The sequence below is a fragment of the Rattus norvegicus genome, chromosome 14 (assembly GCF_021556685.1).
Source record: "Rattus norvegicus strain SHRSP/BbbUtx chromosome 14, alternate assembly SHRSP_T2T, whole genome shotgun sequence".
NCBI classification, from domain to species: domain Eukaryota; kingdom Metazoa; phylum Chordata; class Mammalia; order Rodentia; family Muridae; genus Rattus; species Rattus norvegicus.
Window position 1 is genome coordinate 21,930,001 of NC_141547.1, and position 16,829 is coordinate 21,946,829.

Sequence of the window (16,829 nt, forward strand, 5' to 3'; positions counted from 1 at the left end):
CTGTCGCTATTGCTCCTGCTTTGGTAAGAAGTAAGTTCTAGAATCATTCACCACTGCTGAAGGACTCTGCATCAGAATGAGAAATGACACGCTGTAGCAGTCATAGACGTATTTTATTCTAAGTAAATATTTTGTACATTTCTCTTCATAAGTAGTTAAGTTTGGAGAAGTGCCTAACAGTGTATGCATCCTCCTCACAACCCATTCTCCAATGCATCAAAACTTCATCTGAAACTGTTTCACCAAAACTTAAAAACTGATCTTTGCAGCACTCAGAGTTTAGAGATGTTGGTTGAATGCATAGTGCATAGTGTGTCCATGGCAACCTTACACAGACAGGCTGTGGGCCTCCAGCTTCTGCTTTTGAAATGTCTGCCTTAGTTCAACTCTGCGCTAATCACCTGCAAACACATGGGAAGTTTTTCCAATTATAGGAATGATTACATGACAATAAGATTATGTTCAAATGAGCTTCTTTGAAATTATTATAAACAAACACTATGGGGTATTTTTTGTATTTTGTATCACAGGGGGTTTGAAGTATATTGAAATGTATAAAATTAATATTTAACTACATTCTCTTTTTTATTTTTCAGATAGATGTGATATTTCAAAGATCCAGTTTAAAGCATCATTATGTCAAATCTCAAGTTGTCAACTTTCGGTAACTAAAGTCACATGATGAAAAGGCCAATTTGTACTATCTAGTTATTCTTTACCCATTCTCTCTGCAGCCAAGATCTAAAGACCCACATACAGCACAGGAAAACTAGCACCGTCTTTTCACATTGCAATTGTTCCTACACAGACTAGAGTGGGAGAGTTAGTTGAATAATCATGAACTGTATTCTTCTCCTCATTCTCTCTAAACTTCTACATTTCACATGGAGATTTCATCAATCCTAATTACTTCTGTTTATCTTGCTTGCTTTTTAGTAAATATCTGCTAGGAATATTTAAAACTATATATATATATATGTATATATATATATATATATATATATATATTCTTTTTTCCCACATGATTATGATCAAGTGTTATAAGCATAGGGTAATCTAAGTCTTTGACCCGTCCAGCAGGTCCAGTTATTCAGGGTCCCAAAGAGGCGCTACCTGAGGGTCAAGGGGGTGAGAAAAGAAGGAGACCAAGCAAAGTTCTGTTATCAAGGTCTCGTTTATTGAGAGGAATGTACAGCATTTAAAGCTCTGAAGCAGGAATTGAAGCAGGAACTGAAGCTTAGGGCAGGGGAGTACTGGGAAGGGCCCAAGGACATAAGGTGAATCATTAAACTGCAAGATATCCTGCTTAGACAAAGAGGCAACAGACTTCCGGGGACAAGTTCTTTGAAAAGGTCAAGCCCTTCTCAGGAATCTGCTCAGGGCAGGGCACTGGCTTTGCTTAGTTCTGATGTCCAGTCCCCGACAAGTCTTAACATATGTGTGATATATAAGGGGAAATTCGTGACAATAAACTCTATGAAATATGTGTTTTATTTTCTTGAGGATACAAGTAATAGTTAAGTACTAATAATATGGTATTAATTCTAATTACTGGGCCATTGCCTCACTTTGGTGCCTTTCTTTTCCAGGCCCAGTAATGATGGTGTGAAAGCAGACATACTGATTAAATTTCAGATTCCCCGTAAGAATGCGGATACTTTAAGAAGTGAAGCTGATAGCATTTTGAATAAGAAGTTGCAGTCCTCCCAGAGCTTCTTGAAGAGAGACATTTCCTTACCTTATCTTAGAGGCAAGACCACTTTTTTTCTTCTCTCAACAGTTAACACTTTTTAAGAATCTTCTGTCTACAGAGAAAGCTTTTTGATTTCACTATAAAACAAATCCATTTTTATTCTAGGTCTCTGAGTCACTAGATAGTGCACAAATTGTCATGCAATTCACACCAAAGATTAGCTTCCCTTGGTTGGCATGAAAATAATCACAGTAACTGTCTGATTACCCAGATATGAAAATATTTTCTGTTATTAAATCAAACTTTAGCAACATCATTTCAGTTATATAACAATGAGTGTGGTATTTAAAACAACCTAGCCTCCACTATCGATCTTTCTTTTTACAACAGACTATGCTTCCATGGCTACAGGAAATGTCCCTGCTCTACCCAATAACCCATAAACAGGGCACTCAGTACTAGGCAGGGAGTGCGGTTCTGCCAAATGATTGATTTTCAGCTCTGTGAACTAACTCAGTCCCTTGAACGTGAGCAAGATACAAAAGGGGTCTTTTAAAAGTCAATTTGAGATTCATCCTGTTCTCATTAATATTTATTCTAAGATTCTTTTAAGATAGGATTTTTAATTTTATTGCATTTGGAGTTTTCTCATTTTATGTGAGCCTATACAGTTTGAACCTACACAAATTTGAACCCCTGTCTTTCACAAATTTGAGGAGTTTTCAGCCATTCTGTTTCAATGCTCTTTTTTAGACCCACAGTTATTTCCCTCACTTTTAAAAATTCACAAGCAGCAGTGCTCTGTGTAGTGTCCCATACACACAGGAGGCTTTGCTCATCTGGATAGTTTTACTCTGTTCTTCAAGCTGAATGGTTCTGCTCTGGTCCTCAGGTTCACTGATGTGGTTCCCACCATCCATCTGCACTAAGGACATCAGCAAGCCAGTTCCTCTGTTCCCACTGCTGCTATTATTCTCATAGCTTGCCTATTCGTCTGTTAATTGCAATCATTTTCAGTGATATTTTCCTCTGTGACTATATTTATTCATTTTACTGATTTGTGACCTTTTCTATATTTCATTTATTACATTTAATGGTAGCAGCTCTTCAAAACTCTACGTCGGCTATTTCTAGAGTGACAGCTCTTCCCAAAATAGCACTGGTTGATTCTGTACTCATTCAAATGATAGATTTCCTATTCTGTTTTGTTTCATTTTGTACGGAAGCTTGTGTACCTCGAACAGTGTATGTTAGGAGAATCTTGGTCCTATTGATGTTTTCTTCTCTGGCACAAGTCAACCTATTTAAGGCAGGAGTCTGGATTTATCATCTACTTTCATTATTTCAATGGCAGTTCCGTCTTTTACATTCTTGAGATGCCATTCTGTTTTCTTTTAAATTAATTACTTTATTTATTTATATTCCAGACATTGCCTTCCCCTCCTGGTCCCTCCGCTCACAGTTCTTCATCCCTTTGCCTCAGAGAAAATGCCCCCCCCCAAGCATCTCCCTTCCCCGAGGGCATTAGGTCTTTACGGGATTTGGCACATCCTCTCCAACTGAGGCCAGACAAAGCAGTTTTCTGCTACATTTGTGCCTGGAGCTTCAGATCATCCACTGTATGTTCTTTGGTTGGTGACTTAGGCTCTGGGAGCCCCCAGGGGTCTGAGTTATTGAGACTCTTGGTCTTCCTTTGGGGTTGCCATCCCTTTCAGCTCATTCAGTCCTTCCCCTAACTCTTTCACACCGGTCCCCAATTTCAGTCCAATGGTTGGCTGTAATTATATGCATCTGTCTCAGTTAGATGCTTGTAGAGCCTCTCAGTGGACAGCTCTGTTAGGCTCCTGTCTGTAAGCACAACATGCCATCAGTAGTAGTGTCAGGGTTTGGTGCCCCCCTTGCTAGTCATAGTTGTAGAATGTGCTTCTCTAGACTGCTCTGTATGATAGATCTCTGTCTGTGTACCTGGGTCTCCTCGTACCACTGAGTAGAATCAGGTATCTAGAGTTGTCTTCATAGATGCTTTGGTTTGTCCACTAGTTCTTTGGCTACAACATGGGAACTGGGATGGTCAAGGGTTTCCTACTGTCATTGCTTCTGGAGAAATGGACTTCCAGGCTTGGATTTTGCAGTAGATGTCTGGGTAGATCTGAATTGTCCTTCCCATTTCCTAGTACTTCATATATACTTTTCCTGGGATTGATTAAACTTGAGAGTTATGCATCGACAGAACTTTCCAGTCCCTAGTCTATGAAAAGAAACTTTATGAAGCACAGCACTTATCCTTTCTCAAATTCTGAAATCATTCATTATCATCTTTACACCTTCCAGAGTTCTCTTACTGTAAGAAATAATGTTAGTATCAGGTCTCTTATATAAAATGCCACAGTATTGCCATACAATGTATGCAGATGTCCCCATGCATTTTGTGTGTGGGGGGGGAATGGGGCCATAAATCAAACCTAAGACCTTGAGATACTAGGCAAACTACTGACCATTTTCCCCAATCCCTTTCATGAACTTTAAATAAACTAGAGAATTTTTATAATACCTAATATAGAATAAGTTATATGTAAGCATGTGGTATACAATATTGTTTAGGGAATATGATGGGAAGATACAGATTTAGAGTTTACAAATATTTCTGAATGCGAGTTAGTTGAACCCACAGACCAGAATCCACGAATACAGTGTAGACTGCAGCTCGTTGCATTTATAGAAGAAAAGAAGAAAAAGTCTGCAAATCTTGGTCCAGAATCGAAGCAGTACAACATTTTTATCAGGCAAGAAAAGTACATCTATTCAGTCATGCCCTGTCTGAAGCCAGGAGACATGTCATGCCCTAGGAGAGACAAAAGCCTAACAGAAGGCTTTCTGAAGATGGCCCATCATTTTGAATGGCTGCCATGGATAAACTAAAATTGCTAGGCTTTTAGAGAGTTCATCTCAGAACTGATTCTTGTTACATTTCTTTGCCATTATTATTAAATAGCATAATGATCCCTGGGAATTAGCCCATCTTATTGGGCCGATGTTCTGTAGATCAATGAAGATGTACTCTCTTATAGTAATGTTATGTAGACAAATAATTTCCTAATACCTAATAATGATTTTATAGAACTCTTAAATACTAGTAATTACTGAGACTTTTATAGCAAAGTGGCAATTAGGGCTCTGTAAACCTTCATGTGTCATGAGCTAATTGCACTAGGATAGAAAGCAGGTTTCGAAATGAATTCATGATCAGGGAAAACATTCTTTTAAGGCTAGTTGTAAAACCAATATATGATAACTAAAGGTCATAACGGCATATGAGCAATTTATTGTAGGTATAAGGACAAAAGACAAAATGTTGTCTGGTTTATCTATGGGAAATGTAATACTAATGAAACAGAAGGCATATGACTTGCCTCTTGGCAAAACTATGCTAAGAAAAGCCACAAGAAAGTTTTATTATTCACAGAACCTAATCCTAAAGATTTTCTATAATTAACTTTTTTCATATTTTTTATTGGATATTTTCTTTATCTACATTTCAAATGTTATCCCCCTTCCTAGTTTCCCCTCCAGAAACCCCCTATCCCATCCCTCCACCCCACTCCCTCCCACTTCCCCATCCTGGCATTCCCCTATACTGGGGCATCTAGCCTTCATAGGACCAAGTATGCCCGACAAGGCCATCCTCTGCTACATATGTAGATGGAGGCATGGGTCGCTCCATGTGTTCTCTTTGGTTGGTGGTTTAGTCCCTGGAAGTTCTGGGGTGTCTCGTTGGTTGATATTGTTGTTCTTCCTATGAGGTTGTAAACTCCCTCAGCTACCTCAGTCCTTTCTTTAACTCCTCCATTAGGGACCCCATTCTCAGTTCAATGGTTGGCTGCAAGCATTCGCCTCTGTATTTGTCATGCTCTGGCAGAACCTCCCAGGTGACAGCTATATCAGGCTTCTGTCAGCATGCATCTGTTGGCATCCCCAATAGTGACTAGGTTTGGTGACTGCATATGGGATGGATCTCCACGTGTGGCAGTCTCTGAATGGCCTTTCCTTCAGTCTCTACTCCACACTTTATCTCCATTTTTCCTCTTGTGAGTATTTTTTGTTCCCCCTTCTAAGAAGCACTGAAGCATCCACACTTTGGTCTTTCTTCTTGAACTTCATGTTGTCTGTGAATTGTATCTTGGATATTCGGAGCTTTTGGGCTAATATGCACTTATCAGTGAGTGCATAACATGTGTGTTCTTTTGTGACTGGGTTACCTCACTCAGAATATTTTCTAGTTCCATCCATTTGCCTAAGAAGTTAATGAAGTCATTGCTTTCAATAGCTGAGTAATACTCCATTGTGTAGATGTACCATATTTTCTGTATCCATTCCTTTGTTGAAGGACATCTGGGTTCCTTCCAGCTTCTATTATAAATAAGGCTGCTATGAACATAGTGGAGCATGGGTCCTTGTTATAGGTTGGAGCATCTTTAGGGTATATGCCCAGGAGAGGTATAGCTGAGTCCTCAAGTAGTACTATGTCCAATTTTCTGAGGAACCTCCAGACTGATTTCCAGAGTGGTTGTACCAGTCTGCAATCCCACCAACAATGGAGGAGTGTTCCTCTTTCTCCACATCCTCGCCAGCATCTGCTGTCACCTGAGTTTTTGATCTTAGCCATTCTGACTGGTGTGAGGCGGTATCTCAGGGTTGTTTTGATTTGCATTTCCCTGATGACTAAGGCTGTTGAACATTTCTTTAGGTGTTTCATGACCATTCGATACTCTTCCGCCAACTTTTTAATGGTGATTCCAACTCAATGCTCCTTGAGTCTGACCTGTATTAATAAAGACCTGACACTGAAATGTTAGGCTAGCTTTCACCTGAGGATACTTGACTGATTCTCACCGCATATGCTGGCATAACAAGCAATACAAGTGGTTTTGGGAGACAGACACAGTTTATACCAATTTCTATTTTGATTTATGAATAAAAAATGATAGCATGCTGAAAGGAAGTATCTGACACAGTAGAAAAAAAATCTGCAGCCAAATTCTAGAGACTTTGAAGATGATTTGAACACCTTTAATATATAACACCAAGCAAGTGAGGCCAGAAGTAAAGACTTACAGGACTATATGTTATAGGGCATTACCTTAAATTTAACTTCTACTTCAGTGAATGTATTCAGATACATAAAATGACATTAATCTTTCAGGCAATTATTGTCTGTCAATGCCAAGAATTCATATTCTTTGTACTTGTGCAAGAATCTTTCTGAAATTCATGTGTAGTCAGAAACTTGTTAATATTTCTCCTCCTCTTTTTCTGATTTATGCTATTGTTCTTATATTGAGGTCCCTAATTAGTATACTTTTTCCCAGGCTGAGAATGTCATGTCCTGCAGGCACTGTATTTTAAATGTAACAGTTATGTTATTGAGAAATGACCTTGACTTTGCTGTTTTTCCAGAAATGAATGCAGCACAAGCAGAACATATTCTAAACAGCAGTAAGTCCAGGAATGGCACTGATATGTTATTAAATCAAAAAAAAAATCAAACTCATAACTCTTTGGCCTTTCCCTGTATAAATGTATCCTATTTCTCAAATACCTGCAATATTTTCAAGTTCTCAATACAGCTAACTTTTAATCAATGAAAAATTACTAATAGAAATGTTTTTATGGATTCTACGGTAATATCTTCTCTTTTAGTAGTAAGATTCACTGACAGCTTTTTAAAAACACTTCCTTGAATTTTTCCAGTTTATTTGATTGATTTTAAAATATAAATATTTGCATATATTTAAATGAAACTCACTATAATACTGAAAATAATATTTATTTATTGGATTTTGAAATATTATGTTTGGAATTTGTCTGCAATAAATGTCAATTATCAATACAGTAACCTGTTACATATAACAGGACTCAGAAAATGTAAAGAACTAATTTTGAGGAATGTAAAAAAAAGTAATTAATTAAAAATAAAAAACTAATTTCAAAAAGAAAAATGTTTTTAAGCAGTTTTAAAGCACTAAATAAGATGATACCTAACTTTTTATTGATGACTTAATTACAAGAATATACATCTCCAATCAACTTTAATATCCATCATCCTCATAATGTTTTCTGTCATTATGGGATACTCATCCATAATACTTTAAAGGCAAGCCGCATCCATAATTTTTTTAATGTTTAACTATTTGTCAAAGACACCCAACTCTCTGAAAATAGCCATGTTACTTTCTTCTGCCTGGCAGACTGTGGCTTGGGAATGGAGTACCCACGCATAGCAAGGATCGCTGACGGCAAACCTGCAGGCTCAAATTCTTGGCCATGGCAAAGCAGCCTGCAAGTGGAAGGCATTCACCTCTGTGGTGCTTCTCTCATTGGCTCCCAGTGGCTTGTGACCTCTGCTCACTGCTTTGACAAGTGAGTCCTCAGGATACACCCTCGGGCTCCCCTGTGAGTCCTCAGGATACACCCTCAAGGTCCCCAGCATCACTGCGTCTCACATTCACATCCAGTCATTCTTTCCACGAGCATCTCAGCCCCGTGTTAACCGGAGGAGAAAAGCTGATCAGTTTCTGAAGAACAGTGCGAACAATAGATTGCTTTCACCTCTGACTGAAAATATCTTTGGCAGTGATCTCAGTTTTAATCAGAAACAAGTCAACACTGAAAAATCAAGTATTCCTGAAATACATTGAAGTTTTCTTTCAGTGTCATAAATTATATCCCAACCTATAATTCATATCTGATATTCTGCATGTTTTTATTCTCTGTATGACTGTTAGGGGTTTAACGCATAGCACTGTTGGAGGAAAAAGAAATAGACGTGGTGACCCTAGTAACACAAAGTAAAACGGAATAGTTCTTGTCAGCTAGAAAACAAACTGTCAGTATGGGAAAGCCTAAGAACAAGATGGTGTTAAAGGCCAGTTCAAGAATGACCTTAAAAAGTTTGCCCATGTTGAATCCTGGGCAACTATAGACCAGAAGTGAACCCACTGTGCTCTTTTTAATTTTTGATCAGTTACAAAAACCCCAAACTGTGGACAGTAAGTTTTGGAAGAACCCTTGGCAATCCACTGACCACACGGAAGGTGGAGTCCATCATCATTCACGAGAACTACGCAGCCCACAAACACGATGACGATATCGCTGTGGTCAAGCTCTCCAGCCCGGTGCTCTTTTCTGAAAATTTGCGCACAGTCTGTCTCCCTGAGGCTACTTTTCAAGTCTTGCCGAAGAGTAAAGTGTTTGTCACTGGATGGGGAGCACTGAAAGCGAATGGTGAGTATTTCAAGAAAAACAAAGACGCCAACAGTGCATGCAAACCTGTGTTGCTTTTGCATGGAAATACCCAAATACCAAATTACAAAATATAAATCAAAATAATCCCACGACAATCACAGAAACTTTTTTTAAAAATGTACGAAAATTTCAGCTGTAAGTATCCATACATTTACATTTGATATCGTGGTTTTATAAGATGTAGTACTAATATTTCTTGTTTTATAGACTAGTTTTTATTTTCGTACTCTTGGAACATTCTCTTCAAGACTTCTCAGACTGTATTCCTTTGCATTGCCTTCTTTCAGGCCCCACCTTTCAGATGTCGAGGCACTTTGGGTCCGTCTGACTCACACAGTTTGCGAACACAAGGAATGATGAGATTCTGCAGGGCCAAGCTGCTAAGCAGAAAGAGCCTCAGTCACAGAATCTGAACAGCCGATCCTGCCTGACGTTAATTAGTAAAGGGGACTTTCTGCTCAGTGTGTCCCCGAAGTTGCTGTTGAACTGATGGCAAAGTAAAGTTGACACATACACTTCCCTGCACTAAATGATACCCGATAAGCAGCAAGGACAGACTTTTAGATGTGGCCCTGAGTCTTGGGTTCTTTTTTTTTTTTTTTTTTTTTTTTGAAACTTTTTTACTATTTATTTTTTTTCTTTTTTTTAAAATTTATTTAATACTTAATAATAATTCTTTGGTTTCCGGGCAAACATCCCCCTCCCCCTCCCCTTCCTTATGGGTGTTCGAGTCTTGGGTTCTTTGTGCTGCTGCTGCTGCTGCTGCTGCTACTACTACTACTACTACTACTACTACTACTACTACTACTACTACTACTACTACTACTACTACTAAGGCTGCTGAGGTTTCTTTCCTTTCCTTTCCTTTCTTTTTCTTTTCTTCCTTCTTTCTTCCTTTCGTCCCCCTCTTCTCTTTCTCTTCCTCCTCTTCCTTCTCACTCTTCTTGTTGTTCATCTACTTGTTCTTATTCTTCTTCTTGCTCTTCCTCTTGCTTTCCTCTCTCCCTCCTCTCCCTCCTCCTCCTCCTCCTCCTCCTCCTCCTCCTCCTCCTCCTCCTCCTCCTCCTCCTCCTCCTCCTCCTCCTCCTCCTCTTCTTCTTCTTCTTCTTCTTCTTCTTCTTCTTCTTCTTCTTCTTGTTTTATTTGGCTGTGGTTTCTCTCTACGTTGTAAACGGAGAGGAGGATTGCCCAGATCTTTTTGTTCTTTCTTTGCAAGATTTACCTCATCAGAGAATACTTCTGAGAGCTTGTAAAATGGAAATTTCCTTTTCTCCATAGCATTTCTTCCTTGAATAGTCAATGTTATAAAATAACAGTGTACTTTCAAGCACTTGAATCATGCTTTATAGTTAAAAATAGAGAACTTGGAAACACTTATGATTATATGTAGCATTTTATGTCACTTAGGAGGCTGGTGCGATTGATCAGTGGGTAAAGGTGTGTACCTCCAACCCTGAAGACTGATTTTGAACCCCAGGACCTACTTGTAAGAGGGAAGACTTTCCTGGAGGTTGTTCTCTGATTTCCACACATCTGCATGGTTGCTTGTGCACTGATGTAACCCATCCACACATACCTCCACCTCCCACACAAATAAATAAATGTGTTTCTATTTAAATAAATTACAATTAGTGAAACTGCAACTGGTGCAGCCGGAGAATATGTAAAACTTTTGTACACAAAGCCAACAGTAGTGAACATTGTTGAATTATCAACACAAACAATGTTAAGATTGGATTAAAGTTCGTCTAAAGAATAGGCAGCAATCAGATTCTTTTGCTAGAAGCATTTCAAGCAGGACAAAAGCTGGAGATAAATGTCTTATGATCCTCCCACACTTAACACTATGACCTGGGAGGCCAGTGAATAAAGGGTGGTATTTCAAAGACCACAGAGACACTTCGCCTTGCTAGCAAGTCAATCTTAGTGACTGAATCCATCAGTTTCTAACCAGAAAATTGGGTTCCTATACCTAAGCTTTAAAACAAACAAATGGAAGAAAACTAGATTTTTCTCTTCCTTTCAACATCTTTTTTTAAGACTTTAACTTGTGGGTTTTTCTTCTTTTTTATTAATCATTTTATTTATTTACATTTCAAATGATATCCCCCTTCCCAGTTACTCCTCCACCAACCCCCCTCATCCCCATCCCCTTTGACTCTATGAGGTTGCTCCTCCACCCATTCACCCACTTCTGCCTCACCCCTTCACCACCCCCTTTGCTGGGGCATCAAGGTAACACACAAGTTATGTACTCACTGATAAGTGGATTTTAGCCCAAAAGCTCAGAATACCCAAGATACAATCCTTTCAACATCTTAACTGTTCCCTGCTATCACTGAGATCAACTGTAAGCTCATGAGCATTTTAAATGGACAACCCTAACTGTGTACCCTAATAACTATGCTTACTGCAATTCAAATGTGGGTTAAGATGCTATCTCAAATGGTTTTACTGTTTTAACATTAACTTCTCCGTTGTACACACAAGTAAAGTTACTCTCAGTAACCTCTCCCAGCCCCTGAATTCTTAATTATAGTAATATTTCTTAAACTTTTATCTGTTGTCTATGAAATTAGAGCATGTAAGCTCATAGCCTTGCCTCATTACTTGTGTTAATGCTGAAATAAATCTATCCATTCAATTGTTTTGAATGTATTTATAAAAAGAAGTAGAATTTCATATGAATGGTATTTTTAAAGATTTATTTATTATACTTTATTTATTTATACATACATACACACACACACACACACACACACACACATATATATATATATACTGTAGCTGTCTTCAGACATGCCAGAAAAGGGCATCAGATCTCATTACAGATGGTTGTGAGCCACCATGTGGTTGCTGGGATTTGAACTCAAGACCTTTCTCTGGAATAAGAGTCAGTGCTCTTAATCACTGAGCCATCTCTCCAGCCCATGAATGACATTTTGAATAGAAACCGTTAAAGGTGGAATGAAAACACAATAGCTTAAAAGTAGTATTTCATTCAAGTAAATGGCCATTTTGCATTACAATCAATACAAACAAATCAATCAATGTGGCTAGTCAAGAAAATATGAAGAGGTGTTATCTTCCTCTTTGTGTTAATGTTCATTTTGAACAGCAAACCACACTGTTTTCATTATATAAACATCATTCTTTTCATGAAGCAGCAGGATCCCATAGAATGAAATTTGATTCTAGGCAATGCTCTTCTTTCTAAATGATGTCTAATTTTGAAACATCTGTGTTCTCTGTACAGTGTTCGCTGTAGGATTCTGGGTAGATTACAGGTGGCGAGAAACTTTTCATATCTAAACTGGCACTGTTTATGTGACAATTTAGCTACGTGATCATGGCAAGAGTCTTAATGATGGGAACATCAGTTTCCTCAACTAAAAATCCAGATTACTCATATCAATATCTTTAGAAGTTTTTGCAGGGACCAAACAATAAATGTATCAAATATGACATAGATATCATCCCAAAGTGTAACTCCTCCTGAACACTGTCACCCAGTCCCAAATTCTGCAACTTTGAGTTCTGCAGTGTTTAAACTCATTTCTCCCCATCTCTTCATGTTTAAGCTACTCATCTATTTATTGTTTCCTCCTTTAGGTCCCTTTCCCAATTCTCTGCAAGAGGTTGAAATAGAGATCATAAGTAATGATGTATGTAACCAAGTTAATGTATATGGTGGTGCTATATCATCAGGAATGATATGTGCTGGATTCCTGACAGGAAAACTGGATGCCTGTGAGGTAAGTATAGTCTACTCGATAAGGATGAAGTCGTTGATCACAGAGTAATGTCATTTAACACAATTCCGTGAAATTAACTTGGGTAGGAAAGAGGAAATATGAGGAGATGTTGAAGAACAAGCCATCTAATGCCTTATGAAACACCATATCGAACAAAGCTGTCTCAATAAGGTTTTCATTGCAAAACAGAACTTTTAGTGGAGACCAGAAATTCATATAGCTTGTAAAAGACAAGTATGAAACCACAGAACAAAGGCTCAGCCATATCTGAACTTTGAATATCTCTTTCAGACTAATTTCAAGCCACGGTGAGACAAGATCTACTGATATTTGACCCTAAATAGCTTATTCTAATTACTATTTAGAAATCTATACTATTTAGAAAAATAATAATCTGCACTTATTCCTATGAATGTAGTACATCACAGATCATTTTTCAAATTACACCAATACCATTTTGTCCATACTTACAACATATTAATTTTAAGTATTAAGCATTTAAGCACAGTATCAGTTCTCCTTTTTTTTTTTTTTTTCGGAGCTGGGGACCGAACCCAGGCCTTGCGCTTCCTAGGTAAGCGCTCTACCACTGAGCTAAATCCCCAGCCCCACAGTATCAGTTCTAATATATAGTTATTTGTAGGTCTGAAAATAACTAAGAAACTAAAGATGTAACCTCTAGCATTTGCAAGTGGGCATAACAACAAAACAATTCCTTGAGAAATTAATATTGACTCTGATAATTTGGCATATGTGTGACATTTGTTGTAGGCAAAGCTGTCACCATTGAGCCAACATTGGCTATCATGTTATGGTAAGAAACATTCATTCACCTATTTATGTAGGTTTTCATGAACCAACGTCTATTATAGACATTACTGAGAGAAACTAACATTTTAAAAAATTGCAATGATCTGACAATTTCATTAGGGCAGGAGTTACTGAAACAAAAGGAGAAAGTCAGGATTCAGCTAGACATTCTAGAATACAAGGTATCCCTCTGAGGAGAAGCAACATGTGTGTCCAACAGGCAGAATCACAAGACTTCGAGAACAAACATGATCTTGAGCCGACCTTCTCATCTCATTGGCTCATACACCCTTACTGCCTTTTACCATTTGTACAGTAAGAGCATGAGGACCCTAGTTATAATGGAGGTCTGAGAAAAGGGGGCTAAGGAGGACTGCCTTCAGTGGATGGGGGTGTTTAGCAGATGCTGGAAGAGACTAAGAAGAACAGGAAGAATTGTGGAAAGCAAGCACCTTTGGAGAGGCTTCAGAAGCCTCTGCCTCTTCCAAACTACTATTTTCCCCATAGTAAACTATCTAAGGGTATGTTTTTGGAAAGAATAGAGACATACTTAAAGACAAACTTTAAATCTTTTGTAGAATTCTTAGGCTAAAGATTATTGGGAAGCCTTCTTGATTTAGGTACTCTAAATGTGTTTTCTCGGAATTCCACCTTAGCCTTTCAGCCAAAAGTGCTACACATTTGATAGAACACTAAAGAACACCCTTCTATTCAATTAGTGAGTATGGAGCAAGCTGGGAGTCTAATTTAAAGCAAAGCAGCACTCCTATTTAATGGAGTTAACATGTTAGTTCCAGGTATGAATTTATCAGTCAGGAGCCAGGGAGCTCTTATTTCTGACACCTCTTTGTTTATTGAACTGACAACATGTTTTTTCTCTTTTCTAGGGTGATTCTGGAGGGCCTCTGGTTATCTCAGATAATAGAAATAAGTGGTATCTTCTTGGAATTGTTAGTTGGGGAATAGACTGTGGAAAAGAAAACAAGCCCGGAATTTACACCAGAGTGACTCACTATCGGAACTGGATTAAATCTAAAACTAACATCTAATGCAACAGCCACCCCTTTATTCAACCTGGAGTGTCACCCACTGCATCTGGCAAACCGTATTCCATACCCACTGCCATGTGCGTCCTCATCGAGCTCAAGATGCACATGAGTATGGGACAGTGACCTCCCTCTTAAATCAGAAGGAGATAGACTTTCTTTCACATCAGTGGAAGGGTTCCGTTGACTATGAACACATAAGATGCTGTCTGCTTCACAAAGATCTACCATTCTGCCAAGTGTCTGATTACCTCCCTGCTCACCTCTGTTCTCCAACCTCATTCGTTTTCAACTTATACTAATCTGGAAGTTGAATAAGTACTAACTGTCCAGCCTCCCTCTGCTTTTCTCAAGAGATGACTTCCTTCTCTGATTCCTCTATAGTTTTTGTCTTCTTCATCTAAAAGATGAAGGGTGTTCACTGGAAGGTTCACCACTGACTGGACAGGCCATGTTAGTCTTAGTCAGTGGTGACACAGTGACGAAGGAAACACTGGATATGAGGCTAGGACTGAGGAGATGGCAATGAGCAGGTCCGTTCCTTTTCATCTTCAGATATGCATTCAGCTTTTCTCTGAAATTCATATTTATATTTGTGCATATTTTATTTTCTTTACACAATTTAGCTGATGTGTATTTTTAAGCGGTTCACCCACCCATATTTTTTTAATAACATGAGATGAATGATAGACATTCCTTAGTATAAATACCTTTCCGTACTTGCAAATTCAAAGTGCTTTTTCTTGTCCCTTTTATTAGCAAAATGTAAATGAGCAAGAATCTAAAAAAGTTACTTTCAGCTCCATCTCCAAAATGAGGGATGTTTCAACACTTGTGTAAATTTATTTTTCAATTGTATGTTATTTTATTTTAATTCACTTTATTTAAACAGCATTATTTTCAACTAGATTTTGAATAATTAAGTACCTGTATAATGGAGAGTCAACATAAATGAATTCTAAGAAAATATAAACATCTGACATGTGACGCTAAACTACCAGTACATATTCATAAAATACTTGAAAGAAGATATCAGTGAAGATGGATTAAATAGTGCATTCTGCAATGGGACATTTATATAAATCATTCAAATAATCTGGAAAGCATCTTTAGAATTCTTAGTTTGAATGATAAAATTGTCATTTTCATATGTATTTAGTTGCATATTTTATAATATCTCATGTGAATATATACCAGTATCAAAACCGAACTCAGATTCACTCTGTGCATTGGAATCTTTATCCTCCTTTTATCATTGTTAAATTATGTGCTGTCTTAAGTTTTTATTTTGGTTTTGTAATAAGTAAAATCTTACACTGTACATTTATGATAATAAACCAAATTCCTTCTCTCTGAGTAGTCACTGGAAGTGACATGTTACTGAACTTTGTCATAGACGTTTCTTCCTTTAGAAAGAGAAGAAGACCCTCAAGGGCATTGGAGGCTACTTAGTAACACTCCTTACTTCTACACAGGAGTTGTTTGCGGGACTCAGTTCCCCACAACTCTTCAGCCAAGTTGTAACAAACAAAATTGACTCCAGATGTTGCAACATGTTTCCAGTGGAATAAGACTACCTTCAGTTGAGAACAGCTACAATGAGGTCTTCAGTGAAAAAGTCACTGCAAAAAGTCATTCACTCTGTTCTGTCATTGTCCCTGCACTTCTTGTAGGCAGGACAGATTTTTTAATATTTTTATTTATTTGTTTATTAGTTTTTTGTTTATTAATTATTTTTTTACACTTTAGATTTTATTCCCCTCACCATCCACCCCCAGAGGGTTCCACATCTCATATCCCACCCCGTGTCTCCACAAGGATGTCCCCAACCCATCCACCCCATCAGACCTCTAAACTTCCTGGGGCCTCCAGTCTCTTGAGAGTTAGGTGCATCTTCTCTAACTGAACACAGACCCCAGAGTCCTCTGTTATATATACTCGAAGGCCTCATCTCAGCTGGTGTATGCTGCCTGGTTGGTGATCCAGTGTCTAAGAGATCTCAGGGGTCCAGTTTAATTGAGACTGCTGGTCCTCCTACAGGGTTGCCCTCCTCCTTAGCTTCCTCCAGCTTTTCCCTAATTCAACAGGAGGGGTCAACAACTTCTGTTCGTTAGTTGGGTGCACATATCAGCATCTGATTCTTTCAGCTGCTTCTTGAGTCTTTTGGAGGGCAGTCATGATAGGTCCCTTTGTGTGAACTCCCCATAGCCTCAGTAATGGAGT

The 16,829-nt window shown here is 38.3% G+C and overlaps 1 protein-coding gene across 4 annotated transcripts in view; it reads left to right on the plus strand.

Annotated features, from left to right (window-relative positions):
- Tmprss11g (transmembrane protease, serine 11G) overlaps positions 1-15,986 on the plus strand; it is a 40,946-nt gene extending 24,960 nt beyond the window's left edge. Inside the window, exons 4-11 of one of the 4 annotated variants that reach the window (XR_015636515.1) lie at positions 597-664; positions 1,590-1,750; positions 7,148-7,186; positions 7,939-8,110; positions 8,715-8,974; positions 9,283-9,492; positions 12,608-12,750; positions 14,448-15,962. Coding sequence is in view for 3 of the 4 variants with exons in the window: in NM_001008554.1 (NP_001008554.1) it covers positions 597-664; positions 1,590-1,750; positions 7,148-7,186; positions 7,939-8,110; positions 8,715-8,974; positions 12,608-12,750; positions 14,448-14,609 (1,005 nt within the window). In the remaining variant the exon portion in view is untranslated. 4 annotated transcript variants of the gene reach the window in all.
- The last annotated feature ends 843 nt before the right edge of the window (positions 15,987-16,829 follow it).